The sequence below is a fragment of the Leptomonas pyrrhocoris genome, assembly GCF_001293395.1.
Source record: "Leptomonas pyrrhocoris isolate H10 chromosome Unknown, whole genome shotgun sequence".
Lineage (NCBI taxonomy): Eukaryota > Euglenozoa > Kinetoplastea > Trypanosomatida > Trypanosomatidae > Leptomonas > Leptomonas pyrrhocoris.
This window is the reverse complement of record NW_015438359.1, coordinates 499,733-524,980: the sequence shown is the minus strand read 5'-3', so window position 1 is coordinate 524,980 and position 25,248 is coordinate 499,733. Positions and strand designations below refer to the sequence as shown.

The following is a 25,248-nucleotide window of genomic DNA, read 5'->3' as shown; positions in this document are numbered from 1 at the left end:
AGAATGCGAAAGTTCGTCAGCGAAGAGAAAAGAGAGAAGAGCAGCGGCAGCACGAAGATTGAGACGGCGGCAACGAGTTGGGGAAATCGATTTTCTTTAAAGGGACACGAACTGGCCCTTGAGTAATCGCTGCCCGATGTGGCAGCTTGATTCGCTGCATCCAACAAACAATTTCTGCAGTAAAGCCTCCAGCAATTCACAACGTATTGCCCGGAATACTCGCACGAGAACTCTTCGGGAAGAAAAGTTCACACATGAATTCCAAAGGAGGAGCGTAGCAGTGAAGTATACGGCCATTGGTTTGGCTTTTTGGGGGGGAGGGGGGGGGAAGATGATGAAGCACAGGGCAATACACAGAAACAAAAAAACCTGGGAGAGGGGGGAAACAACGAGGTGAGTCTCTTCAAACCTGCTCGACTCGCTTCGCAGCTAAAACGGGCTAAACAGTGATTGCTGGCGAAGCAGGCTCCACTGCACTCTATGATTCTGCCGCTCTATCACGGTCGCGGACAGCGACTTGGGAGCCGAAAAGCTTGAAGAATCCACGCTGAAGCTTCGCACTGACGCGTCCTCCTCCACATCATTCCTTTCATTCGACCGGGAGCGTGAATCGCTGCGGCTGGCGTTGAAAGAGAGACGACATGCCGCTGCGGACGAGGCGACCCGTACGCGCTTCAACGATGTTGCGTACTCTGCGTCGCGATTCCTCTTCCGCGAGCCCGACAGGGCAGCAGGACTCCCCGTACTGTGGGCGGCTGAGGGCGACGTTTGGGCGGAGCTGAGGCCGTCCTCCACGTCATCGTACGCCCAGCAGTGACGCAGCGGTGTTGTTGCGTACGGTGGTGCGACGGACGCACCGAAGGTATTCCCCAAACTGCAACTCGGCGCCGTACTAGCGATGCTCACGCGCTGCAGCTCTCCGTTTGCGTCTTTGCGAAGAAGGTAGGTGGGCATCGGCTGCCGTGTCGCCTCGATGTCATTCCCATCTTCCATCGAAAGCAGTGAGAGAGCGAACTGCTCTCCCCGGGATAGAGTAAAAACCTCCGTCCTCGTAGGCTTCGGCACCGCAAAAGGGAGCGGACTGCGAACCCCACAAGGCAGTTCGTGCGCTGCTGCACCGTTACTGACATGCACTGTCGGCTTCGTTGAGGCGGAAAGCGAGCCGTTGCGACGGCTAACGTGCGGTGTGGCGCTCCGGTCGCTCAGTCTGCCATTAAAGTACGTCTCCGTTTCCTGGATCACACGCGCGTTCAAGTCAGCGTAGCGCACCCAAACAGTGGGGGCGAGGCCCTGGCCGAGAGGTCGGTAGGCGCCACCGAGGCGTCGCAGCTGCTGCATGCAGTTGTCTCTCTGCACTGCAGAGGCCGCTTTCTGATGCTGCCGGAGCAACTCCGCTGCGCACGCGGAGGCTCGCTTTGAGAACGCACGTGGCACAGGAGCGGCGGCCGTGGTGGGTGTCTGGCTGCGTAGCGGGACGAGGCCCAGACTGTCATCGCTGTCGCTGTCCGGCACGAGGATGCGCGGGCCAGCTGGACGGTCCGCGTCTGCTCCTTCCTTCACCGGAGCTGCAAAGCGCTGCGTGGTGGAGTCCTCCTCGTCGTATATGTTTGCAAACATTGACTTGAGTGAGGTGGATGTATGTCTTTAGGTGTATGCAATCTATGAAGATAACTGTATGATGAACGGGGATAGTGCAGGAAAGGATACGCTCCTTATTCGACGACCGTGCGTTACGAGAGCCGTGTGAATACACACGTAGAGTGTTGCTACTCGATACACACTAGCGCTTATGCGTATGCCTCTGACGACGAGAAAGCCAAAGGGAGAAAATGCGGAGAGCGAGAAACCAAAAAGGGAGTCGACATCGTTAGAAACAGCCAAGAACGCACTCTCAGGCCTCACCGCCGGCTGCGTTGTCGCTGACAGCCGTGCTGGGCTGAAGGACCACTCTTCCGCAACGAGAGTTGGGAAGTGCGTAGACACACGAGTCGTAGAGAAGAACGGGCCGGCTGCCACTTTCTTTTGGCTGCGCCGTCGATGATAGCGCTCGTTGCGCTCCGCTTCGCCATGCCCACCATTTGCAGCGCAACCCTGCGCAGTCCACGCGCTCGTGGATCCCTTCTACTATGCACATCGAACGCCGAACGACGGAGGGCCCTACCAGCAATCATAACCTTCATTTACCGTTCCGGATTAACACGACGTTGCGTGTTCATCAACTCCAAACAAAAACCTCATCGCCCAGGGCAAATGTAAGCGAATGAGGAAAAACGGAAGAAACAAGGAATCTACTAGACGTCCGAGAGACACGCAAAGAATTGTGACGTACTGAGAGCACAAAGAAGGAAAGAGAAATTCGCACGTTGATGCTCGGGTGCGAGCGACTGGAAAGCCCAATAGCACGAGTTATAGCAGCGAAGGGTCCGTTCGTCGACTTCACCACGGCGCACATATATATATATATATATATATGTTTTGCACACAAGATCAGCATTGCCGCTTGCTGGACATGGGACGGAGAAACAATTCTCCAACGGCGGATAAGGAGAGAAAAGAACAAGAAAACAACCTTAATACAAGAAATACCTACATGCGTGAGAAGGAGCAGAGAGTGAAGAGAGGTGGCACATCGAGTGGTAGTGATCACAGAACTACAAAAGGAAAAGAGAAGAGAAACGAAAGCATCGTCAGCTGACGATGCCCACTGGTTTGGCAGAATGCCACATCTTCACATGTAGCTGCACATATAAATATATATATAAGAAAGGGAGTCTCCTACAACTCAGAAACGACAGCAAACGCACAAGACGCAGACAAAAATATATTCATAACTCACCATTTAGTTACATCTCTTCGGCGTCCATTTCTTGAGCGAGTTCGTCCGCCAAGCGCAGTCGCCGCTGGCGCTCCTCATCGACGGCCGTATCCGCCTCCTCGCTTTCAAAACTCGACAGCTGTAAGAAAAGGTTCCTGCTCGCATTTGACGAGCGACGATCATTAGCGGGTTGCAGAACTCGGCCGTCATCACGGAAGTCACCGTATGGTGAGCCGCTGGTGGGTCCCAGCGCTGCGTACTCTAGCGGCTGCAGACGACCGCCGGCTGGTCGGGGCGGCAGCGGGCTCGAACTGTTCGATGCGCCGCCAGCGTGACTACCGTGGTAGTTGTACCGTGGTGCGGAGCGGGAGCGGTACGCGCTGGGATACTGCAGTGCCTTTGATGAAGCTCGAGAAGTCGGCGCCGGTCGACGCGCGCTCGAAGGCTGCTCGACGCGTCGGCTCTGATCGGTCGGCGAGTTCGCCGTGCTTGGGCCGTGGCTGGGCTGCCGGCTGTTGCTGCTGCGGCGCGAGCGGTTGGACCGGGGTGAAATGGCGGGGAGATGCACAACGGCGTGGATCGGGGCGTAGAGCGTGGCGACCACCACGTTGGCGCCGCGGGGGAGCTGCTGGGTAGCGCGGTACTCCTCCACGGCGCGTGAGGCCTCCACGTCATAGTCGTAGCCCTTGCTAGGGATGACAGACTCCGGATTTTCCTGGCGCATCTTTGCGCGCTTGACGTCATCCTCAATGCGGGCCATGATGTGGTGGCTCATGCAGGTGGTGTAGCGAAGAGGGTTGTTCATCTTGGCGTCGTTGGCGTAGTAGGTTTTCACCTCGGCGTCTTCCTCCGGTGCTGCACAGTTCACCACACGGCGCCGCTTGGGCTTGCCGGTGACGGAACTCATGACCGTTATATATCGGTCCGCGCTGTCGTCGTGCGAGTACGAGGCCATTGGGCCGATTGATTTCCTACGTACGTACAGTTTGGCGGTGAGGTAAGCGACTGCGAATGAAGCGCCGGGGCACTGGAGCGAGACGGTGCAGGCAAATCTACTAGGCGGCGGAGGCACAAATCGCAAGGAGCACAAGAGGCTCAAAGTCGCAAAAGGGGAAGAGAAAAGGAGAAGAGGAGTGTCTCCTTGTTGTCTCCGTTGTCGAAGAAGCGCAACACAGCTTTATCAGGCAGAAGACGAGCAACCGCACGAGGGATTCGCGGTCAAGTCAACGAAAGATCCACATCCGATAATGGAAAGGAAATGTCCAGAGCAAGAAGTGCAGAGAGAGAGAGACGGCGGAGGCAGACAACTCGCCACACGAGCGCAATAACTCTCCAGCGCTGCGGCGTCCCGCGTGTTCCACTGAACGTCCACAACACGCTTTCCATTCTTCTTCTTCGCTCTTGTTGGCGGCACCGCAGTAATTTCGCTGGAGCCGCTGCAAATGCGGAGACGGCACCAAACGAGTCGAGTGAGACGCGGCGCATAGAAAAGGGCCGCCATGCGATAGAACAGTGGAACTCAAAACAGGCGTGGATTGTCCTCTCATAAAACGAACTCAATAATAATAACCGATTGCGGCGACTCGCACCGCACCCGCAGCCGTAACGAGCGCACAGCGAGAGAAGAGAAACCCAACAGATGCCACACAGAAAGGAAACAGAGGCCTTACATATTCACATTGATGGGCACTCAGCAAAGTGCCTCCTTCACTCAGAAGAGAACTCACAGAACGTGCACGGGGCTCCGCTATAAACATCGCTACGAGAACTGGAAGACGAAACTGTCGATCAAGTAGGACTCGGAAGACCCATCGTACTCCACACCGTCTGGGTAGATGGGGGTGTAGAAGATCGAGGTGGGGAAGCCCTGCACGTTCATCTTCTCAATAATGTCAGGATACTTGTCACCGTCCACGTAGCCCGCCGTGAAGACGTCTCGCAACTCCTTTGACGACTGACTAATGGAGAGGCGGTCCCACAAGGTTCGCATGGTTTGGCACTGACGAGTCCACGTCACGCAGTACAGCACAAAGGTGTGCTTCATGGGACCGTGCACGTACTCCTCGAAGTTGTCGCTGTTCAGCTCCACGACGCGAGAGGCTTCCTTGTGGGCGACGATGGGTTGAGTAGCCACCAACGCCATCACCAGCGCCAGGGCACAGAGGACAAGAAGTCGAAGCGCTTGCATTGGAGAGAACGCAAAAGAGGGAGAGGAGCACAGATGTGGAGGAGAGAACCTGCGAGAACAGCAGTGAAAGCTGTCAGACGTGAGAAGTGCTAAAGAAGAAGAATACTGATAAGAGTGCTCCGGCAGTCGTATCTTGAGACGACGAATGCACAACGCCAGAGGCGCCCACCGTACAAAAAGAAGGTGAAGAGGCGAAATAAAGAGCCGAAACGCTCCGTAGAAAGCTGAGCGAGATGGGCCATCGAGGGAAGAGCGGGAAAAGACGCAAACAGGCTCACTTGAAAGACTGCCAGGCAAACCAACGATCCACGGCACCTCTCCTTTCGTTGATGGGCTGACATGAACTTGAGGCGCTCCTCCATCACATGTTTGTTGTGCCCATGTAAACGCGTCTGGAGGCGGCAAGACGTTGAGGCCACTCCGCGCGGATTCCCGCATGCTCACCTACTGCGCGCGCGCGAGAGAGAGAGAGAGATAATAGGCGAGGGAATTGAATTGCTGTTCAGCAACAGAGATGCCTTTTGAAAACCGTATGAATAGCAACAGGAGAAAAACACAAAAACCAACAACGGCGGAAGCGGGTAAGTTGACGTACACCAAGCAGAGTCCGTCATCGAGCTACACCGCCATCTACAAACTACAAAAACAGATCGACCACAAGTGGACACCATGTGCACCCGCATGGAAGTGCAGCTCAGCAGCGAGGCAGATTCGACGGAAGCTACAAACAGAAACAAAAAAAAGACGGTGAGACGATGCAACTACACAAACAGAAATAGAGAGAGAGAGAGAGAGAGAAGAAAGAAAAATCTCGATCCTTTTTCTCTTTGTGAATAACCGAGAAAGACGCATCGAGAGTTATTCGGTTTATACAGGAAGCACAGCAGACCGCAGGGCAGAAGTAAAAGAGATGGAGGAGCGTAACGCTGCAGGGCATTTAATGCTGGAGAAGGACAAGAAGCTGGAGAGAAACGTCCGTAGATATTAAGAAGCATCTCCATTGGGGCAGCGCCAATAGGCTCAGGCATCAGCCACACAATACTGCTGCAAAGTAAAGAAAAGAGGAGAAGAAATATTAATAATAAACACGTCGTACTGCTTCAACACCCACACACTCACGGCAAGAGAGAAGAGATGGGATCCAATAAAGGAGCGCGTCGTGCTTCGTCCGTCAGCTCTACACATACACACCACGCAAAACGAAAACCTCATCGAAACGGAAGAACACCAATAAGCAAGGATTCACGGGGAGAAGAAAAACAATAGACGATGGAGATGCGCGTTCATGTACTTTTCGAGTCATTTTCCCGACCGCTGTAGTTAAATCGGAAGTCGGCAAACATCACACCGCGCGGGTCCACCTCCCGCACTCGCTGTCTCTTCGCTCTGCTGCAGCGGTGCGCTCAGCTCTCGAATCTCGGGGAAGTAGCGCGTGTCGAGGCGGTTCGACAAGTCCGGGATGTACGGCGCCCTCAGCGTGCGCAGGTTGTCCATGTCCATCGGGGCCAGGAACTCGTGGTGGAGGATCGCGTCGTACTCCATGCGCTCTTCCGGCTCACAAATGAGCCGCTTCATGAAGTCCACCGCGTCCGCAGGTATTTTGTCGTTGGGTGGGAAGTTGAGGTACTCCCGCCAGTTTTTGATCTTGTGGCAGGTGGAGTTGGGGTTCTGAGAGTAGAAGGGCGGAATGCCGTAGAGCATCTCGTACATGATGACGCCAACGGACCACCAGTCGCAGCCGACGCCGTACGGCTTGCGGAGGAGGATCTCCGGCGCGATGTAGCCCGGGCTGCCCACGATGGACTGAAACATCTCCCGACCGCGACCGTGAGCGATGCCGCCCACGCGGTCCTCCACGCCCTGCGCCGCACCGGCCGTGTCGTCGGGCCGAGACGCGTAGGCCGTCGTCTCGTCCTTTTGGACTGCCGGCGTGCTCCCACTCGTGGACGGCTGATCGTTGTAGTCCAGCAAGTTTCCCCGCTTTTCAACGAAGCGCTTCGACAGGCCGAAGTCGCTCAGCTTAATGTGGCCGTTTTCGCCAAAGAGGATGTTGTCCGGCTTGATGTCGCGGTGCACGAAGCCCATGTTATGCACGCTGGCCACGGCGGCGCACAGTTCCGCAATGTAGAAGCGCGTGCTCTCCAGGTCAAAGATACCCTTGTCGCAGAGCCACGAGATCATGTCCCCGCCCGGCATGTACTCCATCACCATGTACAGGTACAGCGCATCTTGAAAGCTGCGGTAGAGGTGGACCACCCACGGGTTCGTCGCGGCCGCCTCCGCCAGGACGTCCTTCTCCGAGCGGACGTGGACGACCTGCTTTTTCATGATCATGTCCGCCTTGCGCATCCGCTTCAGCGCGTAGAGGGCCTCCGTGGCGTCGTTGCGGTACTTGCACACGAACACCTCACCAAATGCGCCACGGCCGATGCACTTGAAGAGATGGAAGTCAGCAAACGTCGGCTCCTTCTGTCGCGGCCCAACGGCGACGCGGCCGTTGCGGTTATTCGCCAGCATGTTTTGATAGTGGTTTTCAAGGAAGGCCTTCGTCGCGTCTGCCTTGTGTCGGGCGTAGTCGTCGGACGTCTCGCCTCGACGGGCGTTGTTCAGGCTCGGCATCGTGACCGCTTCCTCGTTGCGCTGTCGAAGCTGCACAAACAAACGGCAGAGGTGTAAACACTGGAGGGAGGGGGGAGTTGTTGTGAAGGGAGGCGTTAGTCAACGGAGGAAAACCCTTGTGTTTCCGCTGCGTATGAGACGGAGGTACTTTTGGCTTTATAACCGAATCTCGGATGTGGGTGTTCCTGCGGATGCCACCTGAAAACCGAACTGCCGTTCGAAGTTCGTTTAGAAATTTTGGAAGAAGGGAGAGGTGGGCCCCGACGAACGAAGATGGCAGGAAGAGAGAAGAAAGAGGTGGCTGAGGGGAGAGCGGGGAAGCAGCATACAACGACTCTAGAAAGCGGGTGAAGCACGTCAGGTCAAGCGGAAACATACAGACAACAGCATATTCAGGCGAGAGAGAAAAAGGACAGTCCTGGTTCGAAAAACGCCGCGAGTAAACGATGAAGAGAAGGGGTCGTTCGCGATGAAGAAGGCGCGCTAACGCATTGCATTCCTAGGACTACGCGCTTCCCCTTTCCAACTCCGGAAAGACGCCAGTGAGGCAAGCGTCCTGAGGTCGACACAGACGACCACGGTTCCATTTTCGGGGAGGGTTCGCAATACACCGAAATTATAGTTGCTCCTTTCCATTGGTCTGCTCTATATGGAAGGAAGCGCACTTACACAACAAAGCGCGGAAACATAGAAACGAACAGCAAAACAGTCGAGGCCACGGCGTCGTGGCTCGTCCCCATACCTCTCAACTACACCAGCTCACAACAAACGGATTACAAGTTAATTAATCGAAAACACCACGCGCCATTATGCACTGACTTTTTTATTAGTAGTAGAATTGGTGTAGCCGCGCTACCGCTGCAGCTCTCTTGTCGTTGTGCATGTACTCCCCTTGCTCGTTTCATAAAGCCGTAAACAGAAAGGACATGCATCTCAGGCCTCCTCGCGGTGATGCCTCTGGGGATGTACGGAGTATTCCCCCAGTTATTCTCCTTTCCTTTCAAAGTCCGGCTACACGCCTTACTGCGCGCGCTCGCTGAGCCACCGGTAGTAGTCGTTGAGAATATAGTACCGCTGGTCGAAGCGGCGGATCACCATGCGCTGGTAGAACTCGCGGCGGTGCTCATCGCTGTAGATAACCGTGCCGTGCACCGTCAGCAGAAAGGAGTCGCCGCCCTCGTTGTCCGGCAGCGGCTGGGCGTCGACCATGTCAATCTGGTGGCTCGTCTTGGGGAGGGAGGCGAGGTAGGTGCGGACGTCATCGACGGTGGAGAGAGGGTGCCCGTTCCACTCGCACACCATCGGCACGTCGGGCGCGTAGAGGGAGGCCACGTTGGACCGCTCCTGCGGGTCGTCCAGCATCTTGTAGTAGCGGTTACGGAACTCTAGTCCCTTCTTCGCCACGTCGTTGAATGCGCCTTGCTCCATCGTGGTGGAAGCGAAAAGGGAGAGGAGGCGGTGGCGGGGTCGCTTGGGCGAATGAAGGAAGGATACTTGGCTCTGTGTGTGTGTGTATGCGCGGGTGGGATACCGCCGAACGAAGAGGGAGGAGAGGGAGAGGGTTTCAAGTACCAAAGACAAGCGGAGGAGAAGGATGCATCGGCTGATCCATACGCCAGCAACGTCAGTGCGTACGGCAGCACATTCGAGGGGAAAAAAGAAAATGCTCCTCGTTTCCATACGAACAGAGCCGCGAAGCACCAAACAAACCTTTCGGCCAGTTGGATCATCTCGTCTGCGCATTCTGCCTTCGTCCTCACGGAGCGCGGGTTCGAGTAGTGAAAGGATGCAGCGGAGTCCGGCACGTGATACGCCGTGCTATGTGATAACCCCACGGGCGTCAAGAACAGAAGGGATCGTTTTTTTGTGTCTAAATATAAAAGAAAGGCTGAGGCATCTCTCTATAGATCGCAGTGAAGAAAGAAAAACACTAAGTGAAATACGGCCGCATGCAATTCCTCACCTCACTTCCCAAACAACACGCTCGTGAAGGTGCGTAGGCGTGGATCGATGCTAACGCACCGCATGCGTTGACCACACCAACGACAGCTATCCCATTGTGGCTCGTAACCATTCTTCTTGAGAAGAGGACGTTAAGAGGAAATGCTGTGCTGGCAAACCTCTTCGCAATCTCCGTGGACGTAGAGGTCCGGCACCGGGAGGCCCTGCCGCTGCTGAAGCTCCCGCAGACACGCCACTGTCTCCGAGTGCAGCTCCGCGGCGTTGCTGCCGAATAGACGGTGGGCTCGCGCCAAGGTGCTGAGGACACACACCCGCTCCGGCAGACTGAGCCCGGCATCCTCGGCAATTGCGGTGCTGGACGGCGCCAGCAGCCCCTCCCTTCGCATCAACCCCAACCAGCTCCGAATCAACGCCTCCACGTCGTGCGCGGAGACGCACTTCTCCGCCAGCAGCAGCTCCAGATGCACCGCGAACTTATACAGAAGCACGAAGACGCGATGCCCACCGTGGTGTGGCTGCAGGCGCAGAAGGACCAGCTGCGCAGCTCGCCAGTCCCCGCTGCTCGAGTGCGCCGTTACCTGCAGTGCACAGGCCGCTTCCACTAAGCTTGGGAATCCAATGCGCAGGGCAGACCGCTCCGCTCGACGGGCGGCGGCCAAGGCGGCGTTGCACCGGCCGTTGTGCTGGTGTGCCTGCGCCTCCATCAGGTGTGCCGTGAGAACGCCGAAGCTGAAGGCGTATCGCGAGCTGACGGCGAGCAGAGCCTGCCGGGCTTCGCCGGGGATCGACACGAGACCGAGAAAGGCGGCCGTCTCCGCACGTCGGCGCTGCGCCAGGGCGTACAAGAGCAGATTGTCCGGCGGCCAGCACTGCGGCGTCGCTCCACTCGAGGCATCCACATCCGACAGCGTCGAATGCAGTGTGCTGCCGGGGTCCGCATTGCGCCCCTCCGCACCCGCCGCGTGGCCCAAACGCTTCGTCACAGCCGTGAAGAGAGCGTGCGCGGCCGAGACATAGCCGCCGTCCTGCAGCCGGCACGCCGCACAGTAACGCACGACGCAGGAGAAGAACACGTTGTGCGTGGCCGCCTCCACCGATGCCCCGCCGTAGTGAAGGCGAACGGCGTCGAGGGCGGTGCGTAGGCACTGCAGGGCGTGAGCCGACCCCGTGAGGCGGGTGGGGGTCTCGGTGACGAGGAGGTGCTCCTGCAGACTCAACGCGTGGTGCCCCGCGTGACGCAGCACCTCCCAGAAAAGGCTGCGGCTGCCTTGGGTCACGAACAAGGGAGAGGTCAAGGCAGCCTCCTTCCTCACCTGCTCTAATAAGCTTCTTAAAGAAGTCGCATCCACGACAGTGGGCGTTGACACAACACCGTAGAGGGCGCCGATCAGCAACAGCGTCTCGCGATGTAACGCGGCCACCACGTCCACCCACCGACCCTCCACCGGCGGGGTATGGAGCAGCGCTGCCTCCGCACGCAGAACGGCATGGCGGATCGACTGCGCCACGGTCTGCACCGACACAGCCACTCCACCGCTGTGGTTCCGGCCAGCGTCCTCCACGGAACCTTGTGCGCCGGACAGCGCAGTGCCACCGACGCCGTCCTCCTCGCTGAAAGCGGCACCGCCCAACCGCCCAGTGGAGAGCAGCGAGCGCAGCGCGGCGCTGACTGCTCCAGGGAAGAAGAGAAGCAACTCCGCCGCCCCTGCGAAGGCAACGCTGGCCATCTGCCCGTCTGGGTTCACCGCCCCTGCTGCAGCCGCGCTCCCGTCTAGACCTGGACTAAACCCCCCCGTCGCGCTGCCGTCCGCCGCGACGCTCTCCAGGCTGAGTTGCAGCGCGATGGAGATGCTGTTCGCCGCGTCCGTCGGTCTGCCCTGGTGCACCGCGACGACGTGGGCGGTGTAATGCGCCAAGGCCAAAATAGAATTCGAGTGTACCTCCTGCGCCACCTGCAGCGCCACTCGCACGCACTGCCGGGCCACGGCAAGCGATCCAAACGACAAGTAATACTGAGCGTAGAGCAGCATGCCGCTTGTGATGCTCGTCAGAATCGGCTGGGTGCCGCGGTTCGCCAGCTCCCCACGGGACATGCGAGCGGCGATTGAGGGCCCCTGCAAGAAGAGAAGCTTCGCCACGGCGTTGTCGGCCAGATGCGGCGCCCGCTGCATCAGCGCCACCTCCATCAGCAGTTTGTGAGTGTTGGCGTGGCCTTCGAAGACGCCCTCCAATGCGGCGTGCATCGCCTTCAAGTTGGTGGGCAGCCGCGAAAGAGCGGCCGTGTCTAACGTGGAGTCCTGCTGGCTACACCAATCGGCACAGGCTGCGGTCTGCTGCGTCCGATCACGGTAGCGACACAGCTCGCGCAGCCAACGCGTCGCGACGGTCGCTAAACGGGTCTGCCGAAGAAAGGAGGCGCTCGCCCACTCGTAGTTGACCCAGATGTGGAAGCTGCGCGTGGCGTTGCCGGCCTCCATGCTCAGTTCATCATCGAAAAGATCTTCTTGGAAGAGTTTCGCTAAGGTGGCGACGCGTACTGGGGAAAGGGACGAGGGAGACGCAGCCGCGATCGCAGCCCGCTCCGCCGCAGCCGCCGGCGTACCAGGGAGCTCGTTGTGCTCCGTCACGATGTAGACGAGGGCCTCCGCCACGCACCGTGCCAAGGCGGAGCCGCCCTTCTCATATGCGACGTTGATAAACTCCTCTAAAATGCGAAAACCCGCGCCGTGACGTCGCTGCGCATCCCACCCGTTGTCGTTGGCAAGTGCAGAGGACGCATCGGAAGGCTCTGACGAAGACCGCGCGTGGACACGTCCGCTGATGTTCGCTGACGCAGCCGCGGCGGTCTTTTCCGTTGTGGCGTGGCTTTCCTCGCATGAAGACGCCGCTGCGGCCAGCGAGTGGTGAAGTCGGTTAAATGCGCTGGTGAAGTTGACCTCTCGTGACCCGGCGCCGGATGCGTTAGGGGCAGAAGGTCGCGGTGGAACAAAGAAGGGCATCTGCTCCTTGCGCGGACTATCGGGGGCCTCCTCCTCCCCCTCCGCCGCGTCGGGCGGCGCACCCGCGTCGTCATCATTTGGCAACGCGTGAAGAAAACAGACTTTGTGCAGGTACCACCGATGCAGCTGCACTGTCGCCGGATCGGTGGGCGGGAGTTCGCCGCGCAGGTTGTGCAGCGCGGTGCCGCAAAAGAAGAGCGCGAGGTCCACGCAGCGCGGCACCACCACCGAGGAGGCGACGTCGGTGTCCATGCGTACCGTGCTGCTTTCCGTTGAGGTGCAACGTGAAGACTTCGCGGTGGGAGCAGCGAGGAAGAGCAAAAGAGGAAAGATAGCAGTGTCACGCAGCAATAGCGAAGATGTGGAGAGGATGAGACGACACACCAGCCACTGCCACAAAGTGGCAGCACATCAGCATACACACCCCAGAGGGTCGAAGCGCTTCACTCGATAGAGGCGACTGCCACGGCATACAGGCAGGCCCATAATGCGCATCACGAATGATACTCCTTGTCAAGGGGACACCACCGTATACGCCCCTCATCATAGGAAACAAAAAGAATTAAGGCCTCACTGCAGTACTTCATCGGTGCAGCGCAGAAGCGAAACAAACAATAATAATCACCACCCCTCAGAGGACGATCTTCACGGGACAGCACAGAGAGAGAGATAGAAGAGGGGGAGTGCACAACGCCTAGTTTATCGTCAGAGAACACGCTCGTGGCCCTCATACGCTGAGCAATATATTTGCGTTGCAACGCCTCAGTCTTTCAGCGCCCCATCGCGATGCCGCAGCTCGTTCGCCGTTGCCGCCAGACGATCCGCGCTGCGGTTGCTGCGACTCAGCTGCAGGGTCTTCTGCTGCACGCGACGACGCGCGCGAGCAGTGAGGTGCTGCGCCCCCTTCTGCCGCATCTGTTGGTGCGCCTCCGCCAGCACCTGCGTGCCGGTGAGGAAGCACTTCGAACACGCCGGCACACCGCGGGGCACGGCGCACCGGGCCCGTGCCGTCATGCGATACGGAGAAAAGCACGTCCGGCACACGAACGGCAGCTCCGTGTCATCGTGCACCGTAAGGTGGCGCAGCCGTGTGCGGGAGACGTGCCGGCTCACCTCTGCCACCACGTCTGGCCGCTGGATCACCAACAGGTTCATCATCGACTTCTCCTTTCCCGTGCACTGCGGGCAGCGCTCGTGGCGCAGAAAGCGGTTGGCGACCGTGGCGCCGTACTCAAACTGGCACGTGCGACAGCGCCACTGCAGCATCGCTTCGCTCGTCAACGAAATCTCGGCGGGGTCCTGCGAGGGCCGCAGGAGGGCCTCCGACAACAACAGGCGATCATCACGCAGGAAACGACGTGGGCCGGTCGAGGCAGCAGCAGGACCAGAAGAAACCGATGCAGCCCCACGCGACACCCCACGACGCTCGCAGGCAGGGCACACCAGCGCTGCCAGCGTCGCCGATGCAGACGTTCTTAAAGATTGCAGAGCGAGCTCGTAGCGCGTGACGCGGCTCGCGACGGACTCTAGCCAGGGTGTACGGCACAGCGGACATCTCCACCAGACTCGTGTAGAAGCGGACGTATGGACTTCTGTCACACCTTGCAGCACGTTGTTCTGCAAGAGCTGATTGCGTTGCGCATCCCACTGCGCCGCGAGTGGCGGGTGCGCCTCACACAACAGGCTAGACGGACACACAGGTGTGGCATCCGTTGGCTGCTGACGTGAAGAGAGATGCGTTGAGCTCGACGCAGACGGTGGGCGTACGGCATCTCCATAGCACCTCGGACAGCGGTGGGCGTCGGCGGTTTGAGGATTCACGCGGTCCGAGGGGCGAGCTGACCACCGAGCGTTGCACCCCGCGCATCTCCACATCACTTTGTGGACAGTGGCGGCGCTCACGTGCACCTCCGAGGAAGCGGCGGAGGCCGCGCTGCTGTTGCTGCTGGTGTCGCCGGGAGGTGCGTTGCGGCGTAGGTGGCGCAGGGCACGTTGGTTGGCCTCCACGTCAAACTCGCGTTGCAGCTGCGGTGGCAGGGATTTGAGGTTGAAGTGCAGGAGTGGTGGAGTCAGGACGCCGGAGTTAGGCGATGTAGCGATGAGAGGCGACGGCGGAGGAGCAGCTGCAAATGGGGCGGGCGCTGGTAAGGAGGATGAGGAGTAGGACGCGTGGGCCGTCCTCCGCGTCGTTACCAAGGCGACTGCATTCCACGCAGGAGGTGCAACTGCCCGTCGTGCGAGCAGCATCGTGTGCGTGGTGGCGGCACACGAGTTATCTCGACACGTCAGCAAACAAAAAAACACGCAATCTGTTCTCGAGGACAAAGGGAATAGAAGGAGAGTACAGGAGGAGAGTGGGCGAGCAGCAAAAACACCAATGAGAACGCTTTGGAGGAAGGACACAAGAGCGATGCGGAGGCCGCACATCGCTCACGTCGTTCCATCGCAGCATCAGCAAGCACCCCAGCGTCTCCGTTCCACGGCTGTGGTGTACGCGTATGACTTTCGTCGTGTGTGGTGTGACGGACGTGTGCGGAACCTGGATGTGAAAACACAAGCTTGACGCTCCACCGCGGGTGAGAAGAAAGAGGAGTAACCTGAAGTGTTGCGAAGCTCCCCTCCCCCCCCCCCCACACACACACACACGTATTTCAAACGCCGCAAATCTCCACCGTATTTTCTTTCCTTGTGTACGCACTTACGAGCTCCGCCGCCGCGTACCCGCACGAGGCGAGCGCTGCGACGTGGAGCTCCGCTGTGTTTTACGCGTGCCCTGCGAAGAGCGACGGCCACCGCAGCTCTTCTTACTACTGGCGTTGCTGCTGCTCGCACGCCCCCTACTCGTGTCGTTGTCGGCGCGTAGTCCAGACAGCTGTGTACGTGGGATGACGACGGTGGAGCGGGTGAGAGGACGCTGCTGCAGCACGCATCTGAAGACGTCGTCTGGTGCCACCAGAAGCAGTCCGGATTGCCGTCTCTGCGCCAACGCCGCGGCCCCGCCCACTTCCTCCAGAAGAGACTTCCAACACTTCAACGCCGGTCGCTGCTGCGGCATTATCAGCACATTCGCATCGCTCACACGTCGCGTCGCCACCCCACCCGACGCCGCCAGAACGGTTTTCAAGTCGTTGAGCGGCGGGTCTTGCGGCGTCGCCGCCTTGTGCACCCAGAAACGCTGACCAGACAGCAGCTTCTGGCGGTCTTGCGGCTCCTTTGCGAGTGTTTCGCGCAGATCGAAGTTGTTCTCGCTTTCGATGCTGCCAGGCAACTTGCGCTCGCTGTAGCGAAAGCCGTCCAGTGGGATGGCCAGCGAGTGGGTGTGGAGCACCGTGTCCAGCCAGCTCTGTTGCACCACTGTGTGGACAAATGGCAGCACCGTCAGCAGCTTCACACTCCGCGCCAGCGGCGTCCGTGCAACGAGCAGCTGGGCGTGGCGTGCAAAGCGCAGGTGCGGGTTCACCAGCGCGCCAAGGACCTTTAATTCACGCTCTTCCTCATCGGAGAGGCGTAGACCCGTGGTAAAGAGCACGAACTCACTCGGCGCTGGCACAGCAGAGACTGCGGCGTCACTGTCGTCGTCATCGTCTTCGTCTGTGAGGACCTCCAGACGAGATCGCCGTGCATTCGCCGGTATCGCGGATGCCGGTTTCGCGCTGGGCTTCGCCGATTTACGCCGCTTTGAGAGAGGCGGGACACGATCGTTGTGCGCGTCGTCAAGGAGCGCCTGTGCTGCAACGGTCTCTTCCGATGGGCTCTGCAGGAGTGGCTGTCGGTCGCTGACCTCTTCGCCCTCTCCGTCGCTCAGCGCTACCGGCTCCGAAAGGTCTGACAGCGTGGCGAGTACGACGGTGCTTTCTCCAGTCATGAGAGAAGTGGTGGAGCTACGGGTCAGCGCGGCGGTGGGGCGGTCTCGTGTGGCAGGTGGCGGCTGCCGCGGTGGCGGACGGTGCAGTGCGAGGCTTCCCAAAGCCCGCTCCTGTGCAGGAGAACCGTGCTTGGAAGTCGATGGGCCTCTCAACGCCACATCCACGGAGCACAGCGGCCCCAGCTTCAAGGTCACGACGCCGTCCGGGCAGCAAGACGCGTCCTCTGTGTGCAGGTGATATCGATGGTGCGGATGCAGCGGCACTCCATTGAGAGAGGTAGCTGGTGAGACCGCACAGACGTCGAATGACTGGCACCGGGGAGACGTGGGGCAGCAGCGGCGGCGCTCCGCGTTGTCGCCCGCCGGCAGAGTAGTCGATCGATTCGCCCGCGTGAAATTCAAATGCACCGCGCAGTGGACGCGGGAGATGGACGCTGCCGCCTCTCGCACCACCGCACGCTCTTCGCTGCCCAATCTATCACTCTCCGTGGCACAGTCTGTTAGTGCAGACCGGCCGATGCGCAACTGCACAGTGCCCATCGGGTGCGTCTGCTGTGCGTGCACGCCGCTGTCCAGACCGCCGCTGCTCGGTGTTGCCGTAATGGCCGTGTGCGTGTCCGCGACGCCGCCCGCACTCGAAGAGCACAGTGCCGGGAGAGAGGCGGTGTAGGGCACCCACGGTGATGCCCAACTCGCTTTATCCGCCAGCAGCGAGGAAGGGTACGCGTGCCAGCGAAGGAAGATCACGGCAGCATTCGGATGTGCATCGGCCCATGCAGGCGCAGACGTAGCAGAAACAGCCGTGAAGCCGTTCTTTGACTCTGCAGGGTTGATCAGCTCATTCCAGTCCTGTGCACGTCGCAGCTCCGGCACCGATGTGAGATGGTGCTCTGCGCGTCGTCGCAGCTGCTCCTCTGGCGCATTCAAGCGCCACGCCGCGTCCTCTGAGCAGCTATCGCGTAACGGTGGTGTCGATGACACGGTGGAGCCGCTGTCTTGAGAGAGAAGTTCGACCGTCTCTGCATCATCGAGGTTGCTGAGAGAGTCGGTAAATCGCCGCTGAGAAGGATCCATTTGTGTGTCCATGTGTGTGGCAGTGCTGACGTGGGAAGAGACACAGGCGCCTAAGCTGTAGAGAGTGCTGTACTGCGCCGCAGACACGGATGCTTTTCTCGTCTCTTTATGGATTTCTACGCCAAGGTACACGTGCGACAACGTCTTGCCTGCACCTCTCAGTCATAAGATGCGGCCCGCTGTCGTCGGTGCTATCGCCTTGTTTCGTTCTTCTGTCAAGGCGGTGCAGTTGCAGTTGCTGGGATGTGTCACAGCGAGGAAGAGGAGAAGGAGAAGGCAGCGATGCAGTCGTGGAGGTCACGCGGGGGAGGAGGGGGAGGACGCGTGGAAACGCCATCCAGCAAAGGAGAACACAAAACGCGTACATGTCCCTTGCATTCAGCATCGTCTGCTTTGCACCACGACGGAAACACAAACACACACACACACACACACACACACATACACAGAGAGCGAGAGAGAGAGAAACCTCGCAGGCACCACGCTGTGGCTTGCTTCGTTCGGGGAAAAGCTGCCCAGCTTGTTGGGCACGCCTGATATACTTTTGATGATCAATGAATCTATGGTCGCAAAAATAAATCTAAACACCACACCTTCACTCAGCCAGAGGACATGAGCCGCAGCCGTCGCACATCGTAGGACAGCAGGGCCACCACGCCGTGCGTACCGATCATCGCCACGCCGGTCAGCAGCTCATGCGAAACGTTGCCGCGCGCTACGCACACACGATCGGGGTCGGTGGCGTTCGCGTCCCACACGAAAATGTGGCCGTCCTCCGCGGCAGACACAAGAAGCTGCCTCGCTGCGTTGTACGCCATCGCGTTGATCCATCGCGAGTGCGCCTGGATCACGACCGCGGCTGCTCCGCTCTCTCGCTCCACAATCTTGATCTGCCCGCCACCGTACGCCACCGCGACGCGGCCGTTTTGCGGCAACCACTTCACGGCCGTGACGGCATCCGTCGTCTCCGGTGGCGATACGGTGAGGGTTGGATTCCAAGCCCGCCACAGCACTACATGACCTGCGCTGTCCCCCGACACCATCTCCGCCGCCTTCGAAGAGTCTGCCGTGGAGATGTTCACGTCAAGAGCGGTGATGCTGCAGTGCTCGTGTGCCTGCACGGGCACCGATGGCGGTGTCGTAGAGATGGGACGGCCCTGCGGGGTGCATCGAACTGTGTCGATGGAGCCCTCCGACCCACCAAGGACAAGAAGGATCGCCTCCGTGTCTGCTACACGCGTCATCGCGGCGCAGGTGTATGTCTCTGTCACCCCACTCGTGTCCACCGAGTGCGTCTGCTGCCCGTTCACGACGACGATGGCAGTACGATTCGACAAGGCCGCCACAAGGGTGATGTTTTCGATAGCGGGGTCCGTCACGCCGGCAAGAAACTGTGCGTAGGTGCCGGCGGGCAGCTCCAGCGGAGGGAAGCACGGCGCACCGGTGGCGGTCTGCACAGACACCACCGCGGTGGGCGACGCGTAGGACACGTAGTCGCCGTCGCGGTGCACCACGATGTTGTTGTAGAGAAGCGCCGGTGCGGTGGGCAGCGCGACCTCTTGATAAACGGTCAATGAAGATGATGACATGCGAATGGTTTTCAAGGGGGTAGAGGTAATTCCTTTCCCTATAGGTTGAATGGGTGTTTAGTTCGACGGTTAGCCAATGCCGGAGACGCTACGCTTGATGACTCGCCCAGGCGCTAAATACGAAGCACGACACCGTTCATAGTATGCAAGACACGCAGGAGGGGGAAACGTGGATCAAAACACAAATAAAATGGGGGGAGGGAGTGACCCCAACAGCCTTTCGCTCGCACGCACGCATCACGAGTGGAAAAGACATGAGCGGCGGAGGCAACGGTCTCTTATAAGGCCGGTGGCGTCCAACAGCTATCGGGGCGCCTACAAGCGCAAAGACAAACCGACAGGTACTCGCCACAGTTCATCGGAAAACCTAAAAAACAAAACAAAAAGGTCTGCGGAGGAGTTCGCTCTCGTCCCCCATGCTGATTGTTGCGCTGATGTTGTTGGTCATCGACTGCACACAACACACGCACACCTCTGTTAACACCAAAGACAACGAAGGATAACGAACACCCGCGGAGTACGCTCGCACCGAGAGGATCAACCCACAACAAATAATCCTCAAAAAAAAAAACGTCGGCGCCGGTTTTAGAGAGGCAGGAGAACAACGACAACACATAATGCGACATTGCGGTGGTGGGAGACGGCGTCTGCTGGTTCCCCCCCCCCCCCACTCCTGACACCTAGCGAATGGCTAGAATGACGATCACCGCACCCGCTAACGAGCAGCCCCATCAGCGCGTGGTACACATACGGTAGGTCACTCAGCAACCCCACGGGCAACTCCAGACAGGTTTGATACAGCACATGATCACGCAAGGAGGACTCCGACACGCCGGAGGAAAACGGCTTGCCTCCGCAACGAGCATCAGACGTGCCAGTCAGCTCTATCTTTGGTAAACACCGGTGCACGTAGGCCCCCTCGCCCAGCAGGAAGTTCTTCAGCGAAAACGGCGTTGTTGTATCGAGGGTGTCGTAGCGAGAGTGGATCGGAATGACGAGACGTGCCACCGCCGCCGCGGACGCCGTGGCATCTGCGCCTGCTCCGGCATTTCGTGCTCCCAAATACGTGTCCAGCGCCGTCGTCTCGGGCAGCTGCTTGAAAGACAGCGTGACGTCGTTGGTGGCGTAGGGAACCTTAAACACGGGAGCTTCGATATCGAAGAGGAACTGCGATGTCATCTGCAGAGGCGTGTAGGTGCTGGTGATGTCCTTCACAGGGACGGCAGCCGTGCCACGACGATCGGCAGCGTCCGAAACGGTCTCCATCCGGTAGAGCTGCTCCGCCTCCGCCGCATCGATGAAGAACGACTTCGGCAATGCGAAGGTGAAGGTGGCATCGTGGGCCGCAACGGGGTACTCGATGGCCAGCTGCATGTGGAAACCCCCGCCGATGAAGGTGTAGGAAGGTGGCGAGGCGAGCAGCGCACAGCTGCGGCTCTCCGCCACGGCGCAGACGGCGGCGAGCGTCACGGCGGCGCAGAAACCGGCATAGAGACAACAGGAAAACGACTTCATTGTCACGTAAACGTGGTGTGCGCTGGTGCCGCGGAAATCGACGTAGAATGGAAATTCAGAAAAGCGGCAGACCGGGAAGAGGGAGAGGGGCGTGTGACGAAGACTCCAACAAAGGGCTCTGGAGAGAAAGGCATCGCATAAACAAAACTGGGAAAATGGTCACGGCACCACCACCAGGTGGGGCCACTAATTCAACCAACGAACCTCCGCAGACGTGCTGTGAGGTAACGCAACGGCGGAACGTGCGGCCTTCGTGGGTATGTGGAGTTCTGCACGAGGGTGTAGTTGGCGCAGCTCGTAGGGTCTTACCATCGCTATGTCGACACACGCACATGCACGTGGAGAGCACCATCGAACGAATACACAGCATTAATTTGCGTTGACGGGGAAATCAGCGCGACAGAGAGATGCACACGAAGACGCGTCGAAACGCCAATAAAAACTTTCTCATCGACCGCATCCGCCGCGATCACAACGATGACACGTGGAAAGAACAAAACAATACTTCATGCATCGCTCGCTACGAGGAATAGGTCGCCTCAGCGAAGGCGCCGATGTCCCAAAATATATAAAAATAAAGGAGAGCCTGGCTGTCGTATCGTGGAATCGGAAGGAGCGGTGTGGCTTAGTCCGCTACACCTGTCTGGGAAGGTCGCCGCAGCATCGGCGAACACTCCCGCTCCAGCTCCTTCCACTCGCGCAGCATCTCCTCCAAATTACGCAGCTGCGCCGACAGCGGCTCCGGTGAGCGCTGCGGCGTGATGTCGTCCGCTGACGGACCCGCACGCGCCGCCTCCAGTGGAATCCGCTGAACTCGCAATGCAAACTCTCCCTCCTCGCTATCCGCCGCACAACTCGGCGCGCGCACGATGGGGTCCTGCGGGGGTGTCTCTCCGCGCAGCTCGTGCAGCAGGCTGCGGCCGTCGTGGCAGGCGAGATCGACGGAGCGGGGTAGGCTTCCCTGGCGCAGCATCGGTGCATCTGGCGGGGTGGTGAACTGGGGGAAGTCGCGGCGTCGCGCTGCATCGTCTTCCGCGACGTCGAACGACTCCACGAGCACACGCTGGGCAATCTTCTCCGACACGTTGTTGATGCGCGGACGAAAGGTGCACTCTTTAAACTCTTCTTCCGCCTTTTGCAGGCGTAGCTGCTCCAGGTGGCGGCATTTACGCTCCTCCGTCCTCTGCTGGTGTTCGTAGAACTCGGCCCCGAGCGAGCGACGCGCAGGCGTGCTGGGGGATGCCGCGGCCACCGCCCGCGCTGGTTCAGTAGCCACGTTGGACACTTCAGCGCTTGTGGTGGTGCCTTTGGTCGCGGCTGACGTCTGGTGCGGCTGTTGGGGCTTCTGTGGGTGGCGACTTCTCTCCTCCCGCTGCCGGCGTTGCGCCGGACGACCGATAGCCACCTTTTTCGCTTCATGTCGCTTCACTTTCTCCGCCTCTTGGAGCTTCTGCTGTTCTTCCCGCGCGCGGTGCCGAGCACGGGCCCGCTCCGCCAGCTCCCCCGTCTTGGGATTCAACGCGGGGTGGCGCAAAGACGCCCTTTCGTCCTCCGCCTTCAACGCGAGCTGATGCTTTGTCCAGCGGGTGCGCCGCTCTGCCTCGCGGCTCAGCATGCCGGCGATGTACTGCGCGATCTCCGCCTCCGATTTTTTCACGTGGACGGCAGCGCCGTCGGCTGTGGCTCCTGCGTCGACCGCTTCGCTGCTTGCTTCGCCCTCCTTTGGATGCGTTCGCGCGGTCTCAGCACATCCGGGGTGCGCGGACGCTGCCCTCGCGGAATGGCCTTTCCGTTCCACATCCGCCGTCTTCGCCGGAGAAGGCGAGGGGGTTCGTTTCTTGGAAAGGGCATACAATTCCTCAAATACGTTACGGCTGTGGCCGTGCGGTGGCGCAGGCGGAGCTGCCGCTGACCCCTCTTCCACCACAGGCGCCGCGGCGGCGGTGATGCGCTGTGGCACAAAGGACGGTGTATACTTCAGCTCGAGCTGACGCAGCCGTGCATCTCGCTGCGCCGCCTCCTTCACTAGCCGCTCAAACACAGAAGCGTTTGACTCTGAGCTGTCACCCGGTGCGCTGCTCTGCGGCGATGGCGATGTCGCCGCCGCTTTGCCTCCGTCGAACACATTTGTGGACGTCTGCGAGGCCTTTCGCGACGCCGTGCCGGTATTTACCGCAGAAGGGGAGCGACGTTGATTGATGCGAGGAACGTAGGTGCAGTTCCTCACCTCGTCCCTCTGGCGCTGCTCCTCCTCCTGCTCCGCCGCGGTCCGGCGGGCGTGGCCCTTCTGCGCGAAGGCTTCGTACCCGCGGGGCGGCGGCAGCAGCGACATCTTCCGCGGCCGCCTCGCCCCGCGCACATCGCCGGCGCTGGTAGGGCGGTTTTTGTTCGCCAGAGGATGAGGCTCCCCAGCTGCCTCGGCGGCACGCTCCAGGTAAGCCCGCTCCGCCGCTGCACGGCGCTGCTGCCCAATGGCGGCACAGAGCGCAAACCCAACCGGGTGCGTCGCGTCAGCGTTGTCGTGCGTTGGCTTCTCATGAATAGCGGTGGTCACCACTGCGGCGGGCGGCGCAGCAGCGACACGGCGGCTGCCGCCGCTGTAGTGATCAGGAGCTGCTACCCCGTAGGTGGAGTAGACGTCCCTGTACGACGAGAGGAGGTGCGACGGTGGCGAGCGGAGGACCGTCGGCGAGCGCTGGGCGGACGCGGCTGTGCGGGTGGCGTAGGGTTCAACTTCATGCACCACACCGCCGGGCAAAGCGGCAGAGGGACTTGGACACGCCGCTTGCACCGACGCGGTGTTGCGAGGCGTGTGTACCAGCGGTACGCGGTCGTTCGGCCGCTTCATAGCTGAGTCCTGTGGAGGAGTACGAGAAACACTGCTGCCTCCCGCTCCGACGCCCTCGGGTGACACACGCTGATGTCGAGGTGGTGCTTCGGTATGCACGCGCGTTGCCGCCTCCTCTGCCTCCACTCTTCGATCCCAGTCATCCCGATCGTCATCCGCACCGTCGCTGTCATCGCGCTTCGCTCCCCTTTCTTCTTGCTGCGGCGATGGCGGTGCTGCGTACGCATGGGGTGCTTCCTCTTCTTCCTCGAGCTCATCGTAGCCCAGCTTGGACCAGCCCGCCGCCTCTACCTGTCTCGTCTTCGTCTGCAAAGGCCGCACCTGCCGTAGCACGTCCACGGTGGTCATGTTCGAGAAGGCGCCCTTGACCGCTAGTTTCGTCCGCGGCGGCACCTTTCTGTCTTTCCAGTTCACCTTCGCGTGCGGCGCCGGTGCGGACGTCGCCGTGCCCTTCGACTGGGGAATTCCTTGAATAGGCGGCACCACCATCCCGTCTTGCGTCACGTGTGAGCCGCTGACGGAGCTGGCCAGTGCGACGGTGTCACCGTTGCGGCTGTACGAAGCACTACCAGAGCCTTGATGCGTGGCGGCGGCGGCTGCCAGCGCGTCCGATGCAGCCCCGTTAATGCCAGCAGCACCGGCGGAGGTAGCGGCGGTGTCGGTGCCGTTCACAACATCCGCCTGATCCGGCGAAGAGAGTCCGTGAGGTGAGGGGTTCGTGCAGCTGCCCGGGTGGACGTCCTGCGAGGGCGACTGCGGTATCGTCGTGCGCTCCGGACTAACGGAGAGGGAGAAGGGGGCAGCGGCGGGCCAGCCGCGCATGTCTTCGACGACGCAGTGACACGAAAAGGACGGCTCAGCGGACGTCTCCTCTCGCTCCACGGGCGACAGGGGCACCTCGCGCAGGGGACTGAGCTGGATTTGCGCGGTGACGTCGGACATGGCGATTCCCCTCCCGGAGAGAGAAACTTGTAAGTGAGAAAGTCGGTGCCAAGTGCTTCGCTGAAGCTGTTGAAGTACGCGTGAAGAGCAACGCGTACGCGCAGCAGAGGCAAAGGAATCTCGCTGCGGCGAAGCCCCAAAAGCCCACGGCCGGCAGCAACCACAACCCGCACACGGACACACGGACACAGAGAGACAGCACGCTTGATGGAAAAAGAGAGGGCCGAATAATCAAAGCAGCAAAAACAAATCAGCGGTATTTTTCTTATTTTTGCCTCTGAAGGCCCCACGCCGATTTTTCTTTTGAAGGAGGGAAAGAGAGAGAGAGAGTACGAGGTGAAGATGATATTAGCAACGCAATCGAATGAATAATAAGAGTGAAAGGAATAGTGAAAGGACAGAAGAGCTGCTCACCTGTACGGAGAGGGGGAAGAAGGAGGAGTGGAGACGCCGGGGTGGGGTGGTGCGAGACAAAACTCGGCGCGCGAGAGAGAAGACAACTGTTTAGCACACAAAGAGAAACAGCGGTGATGTACACCGGCTTTATACCAGTGGTGTTCAAAGTGGTACGTGAGTTCCACAGGCGTGCACAACGGTGAATGAGCGTTGGAGAACGCCATACAGCCAGAGAAGGAGGGGGGAGAAGTTGAGGAGCAGAAAAAATGAAGGAGCTTCGTATTGCTGGACGACTAAAGCTCACAGCCATTGTTGCGTACAATCAACAGAGGAGAAATGCCGACACTCTACCATAAGACACAGCCGGATGATGCTCAAGAGACGCTCAGCCCACGCAGTTAATTTACATATTTCTTTGTAGCTTTCGAGTCATTCC

General features: G+C 59.5%; 11 protein-coding genes across 21 annotated transcripts; all 11 read right to left on the bottom strand.

Annotated features, from left to right (window-relative positions):
• Window positions 1-429: 429 nt before the first annotated feature.
• Window positions 430-1,803, bottom strand: ABB37_01991 (hypothetical protein; the record flags this gene model as incomplete). Its single annotated transcript, XM_015798719.1, has 1 exon — window positions 430-1,803. Exon 1 carries the CDS (start codon window positions 1,615-1,617, stop codon window positions 430-432), a length of 1,188 nt encoding a protein of 395 aa, XP_015662197.1. The 5' UTR covers window positions 1,618-1,803.
• A 1,040-nt stretch (window positions 1,804-2,843) lies between these two features.
• ABB37_01990 (hypothetical protein) lies at window positions 2,844-3,911 on the bottom strand (the record flags this gene model as incomplete). 4 transcript variants are annotated; one of them, XM_015798715.1, is made up of 1 exon in its annotated part: window positions 2,844-3,911. In XM_015798715.1, exon 1 carries the CDS (start codon window positions 3,768-3,770, stop codon window positions 2,844-2,846), a length of 927 nt encoding a protein of 308 aa, XP_015662193.1. In that variant the 5' UTR covers window positions 3,771-3,911. The 4 variants fall into 4 exon arrangements, with proteins under 4 accessions (XP_015662193.1, XP_015662194.1, XP_015662195.1 ...); XM_015798716.1 differs by having other exon boundaries at window positions 2,844-3,872; XM_015798717.1 differs by having other exon boundaries at window positions 2,844-3,869.
• A 663-nt stretch (window positions 3,912-4,574) lies between these two features.
• ABB37_01989 (hypothetical protein) lies at window positions 4,575-5,137 on the bottom strand (the record flags this gene model as incomplete). Its single annotated transcript, XM_015798714.1, has 1 exon — window positions 4,575-5,137. The coding sequence occupies exon 1, from the start codon at window positions 5,001-5,003 to the stop codon at window positions 4,575-4,577; it is 429 nt and encodes a 142-aa protein (XP_015662192.1). The 5' UTR covers window positions 5,004-5,137.
• Window positions 5,138-6,323: 1,186 nt separating this feature from the next.
• On the bottom strand, window positions 6,324-7,925 carry ABB37_01988 (putative mitochondrial protein kinase; the record flags this gene model as incomplete). Of its 2 annotated transcripts, none has more annotated exons than XM_015798712.1 (1): window positions 6,324-7,925. In XM_015798712.1, exon 1 carries the CDS (start codon window positions 7,620-7,622, stop codon window positions 6,324-6,326), a length of 1,299 nt encoding a protein of 432 aa, XP_015662190.1. In that variant the 5' UTR covers window positions 7,623-7,925. The 2 variants fall into 2 exon arrangements, with proteins under 2 accessions (XP_015662190.1, XP_015662191.1); XM_015798713.1 differs by having other exon boundaries at window positions 6,324-7,834.
• Window positions 7,926-8,642: 717 nt separating this feature from the next.
• On the bottom strand, window positions 8,643-9,126 carry ABB37_01987 (putative nuclear transport factor 2 protein(NFT2); the record flags this gene model as incomplete). Of its 2 annotated transcripts, none has more annotated exons than XM_015798710.1 (1): window positions 8,643-9,126. In XM_015798710.1, the coding sequence occupies exon 1, from the start codon at window positions 9,048-9,050 to the stop codon at window positions 8,643-8,645; it is 408 nt and encodes a 135-aa protein (XP_015662188.1). In that variant the 5' UTR covers window positions 9,051-9,126. The 2 variants fall into 2 exon arrangements, with proteins under 2 accessions (XP_015662188.1, XP_015662189.1); XM_015798711.1 differs by having other exon boundaries at window positions 8,643-9,124.
• Window positions 9,127-9,715: 589 nt separating this feature from the next.
• Window positions 9,716-12,876, bottom strand: ABB37_01986 (hypothetical protein; the record flags this gene model as incomplete). The annotated part of the gene is made up of 1 exon (XM_015798709.1): window positions 9,716-12,876. Exon 1 carries the CDS (start codon window positions 12,833-12,835, stop codon window positions 9,716-9,718), a length of 3,120 nt encoding a protein of 1,039 aa, XP_015662187.1. The 5' UTR covers window positions 12,836-12,876.
• A 469-nt stretch (window positions 12,877-13,345) lies between these two features.
• On the bottom strand, window positions 13,346-14,899 carry ABB37_01985 (hypothetical protein; the record flags this gene model as incomplete). Of its 2 annotated transcripts, none has more annotated exons than XM_015798707.1 (1): window positions 13,346-14,899. In XM_015798707.1, the coding sequence occupies exon 1, from the start codon at window positions 14,828-14,830 to the stop codon at window positions 13,346-13,348; it is 1,485 nt and encodes a 494-aa protein (XP_015662185.1). In that variant the 5' UTR covers window positions 14,831-14,899. The 2 variants fall into 2 exon arrangements, with proteins under 2 accessions (XP_015662185.1, XP_015662186.1); XM_015798708.1 differs by having other exon boundaries at window positions 13,346-14,894.
• Window positions 14,900-15,281: 382 nt separating this feature from the next.
• ABB37_01984 (hypothetical protein) lies at window positions 15,282-17,762 on the bottom strand (the record flags this gene model as incomplete). Of its 2 annotated transcripts, none has more annotated exons than XM_015798705.1 (1): window positions 15,282-17,762. In XM_015798705.1, exon 1 carries the CDS (start codon window positions 17,532-17,534, stop codon window positions 15,282-15,284), a length of 2,253 nt encoding a protein of 750 aa, XP_015662183.1. In that variant the 5' UTR covers window positions 17,535-17,762. The 2 variants fall into 2 exon arrangements, with proteins under 2 accessions (XP_015662183.1, XP_015662184.1); XM_015798706.1 differs by having other exon boundaries at window positions 15,282-17,733.
• Window positions 17,763-18,121: 359 nt separating this feature from the next.
• ABB37_01983 (putative mitochondrial hypothetical protein) lies at window positions 18,122-19,226 on the bottom strand (the record flags this gene model as incomplete). Of its 3 annotated transcripts, none has more annotated exons than XM_015798702.1 (1): window positions 18,122-19,226. In XM_015798702.1, exon 1 carries the CDS (start codon window positions 19,109-19,111, stop codon window positions 18,122-18,124), a length of 990 nt encoding a protein of 329 aa, XP_015662180.1. In that variant the 5' UTR covers window positions 19,112-19,226. The 3 variants fall into 3 exon arrangements, with proteins under 3 accessions (XP_015662180.1, XP_015662181.1, XP_015662182.1); XM_015798703.1 differs by having other exon boundaries at window positions 18,122-19,214; XM_015798704.1 differs by having other exon boundaries at window positions 18,122-19,206.
• Window positions 19,227-19,696: 470 nt separating this feature from the next.
• Window positions 19,697-20,650, bottom strand: ABB37_01982 (hypothetical protein; the record flags this gene model as incomplete). Its single annotated transcript, XM_015798701.1, has 1 exon — window positions 19,697-20,650. The coding sequence occupies exon 1, from the start codon at window positions 20,624-20,626 to the stop codon at window positions 19,697-19,699; it is 930 nt and encodes a 309-aa protein (XP_015662179.1). The 5' UTR covers window positions 20,627-20,650.
• Window positions 20,651-21,251: 601 nt separating this feature from the next.
• On the bottom strand, window positions 21,252-24,959 carry ABB37_01981 (hypothetical protein; the record flags this gene model as incomplete). Of its 2 annotated transcripts, none has more annotated exons than XM_015798699.1 (1): window positions 21,252-24,959. In XM_015798699.1, the coding sequence occupies exon 1, from the start codon at window positions 24,414-24,416 to the stop codon at window positions 21,252-21,254; it is 3,165 nt and encodes a 1,054-aa protein (XP_015662177.1). In that variant the 5' UTR covers window positions 24,417-24,959. The 2 variants fall into 2 exon arrangements, with proteins under 2 accessions (XP_015662177.1, XP_015662178.1); XM_015798700.1 differs by having other exon boundaries at window positions 21,252-24,918.
• Window positions 24,960-25,248: the final 289 nt, after the last annotated feature.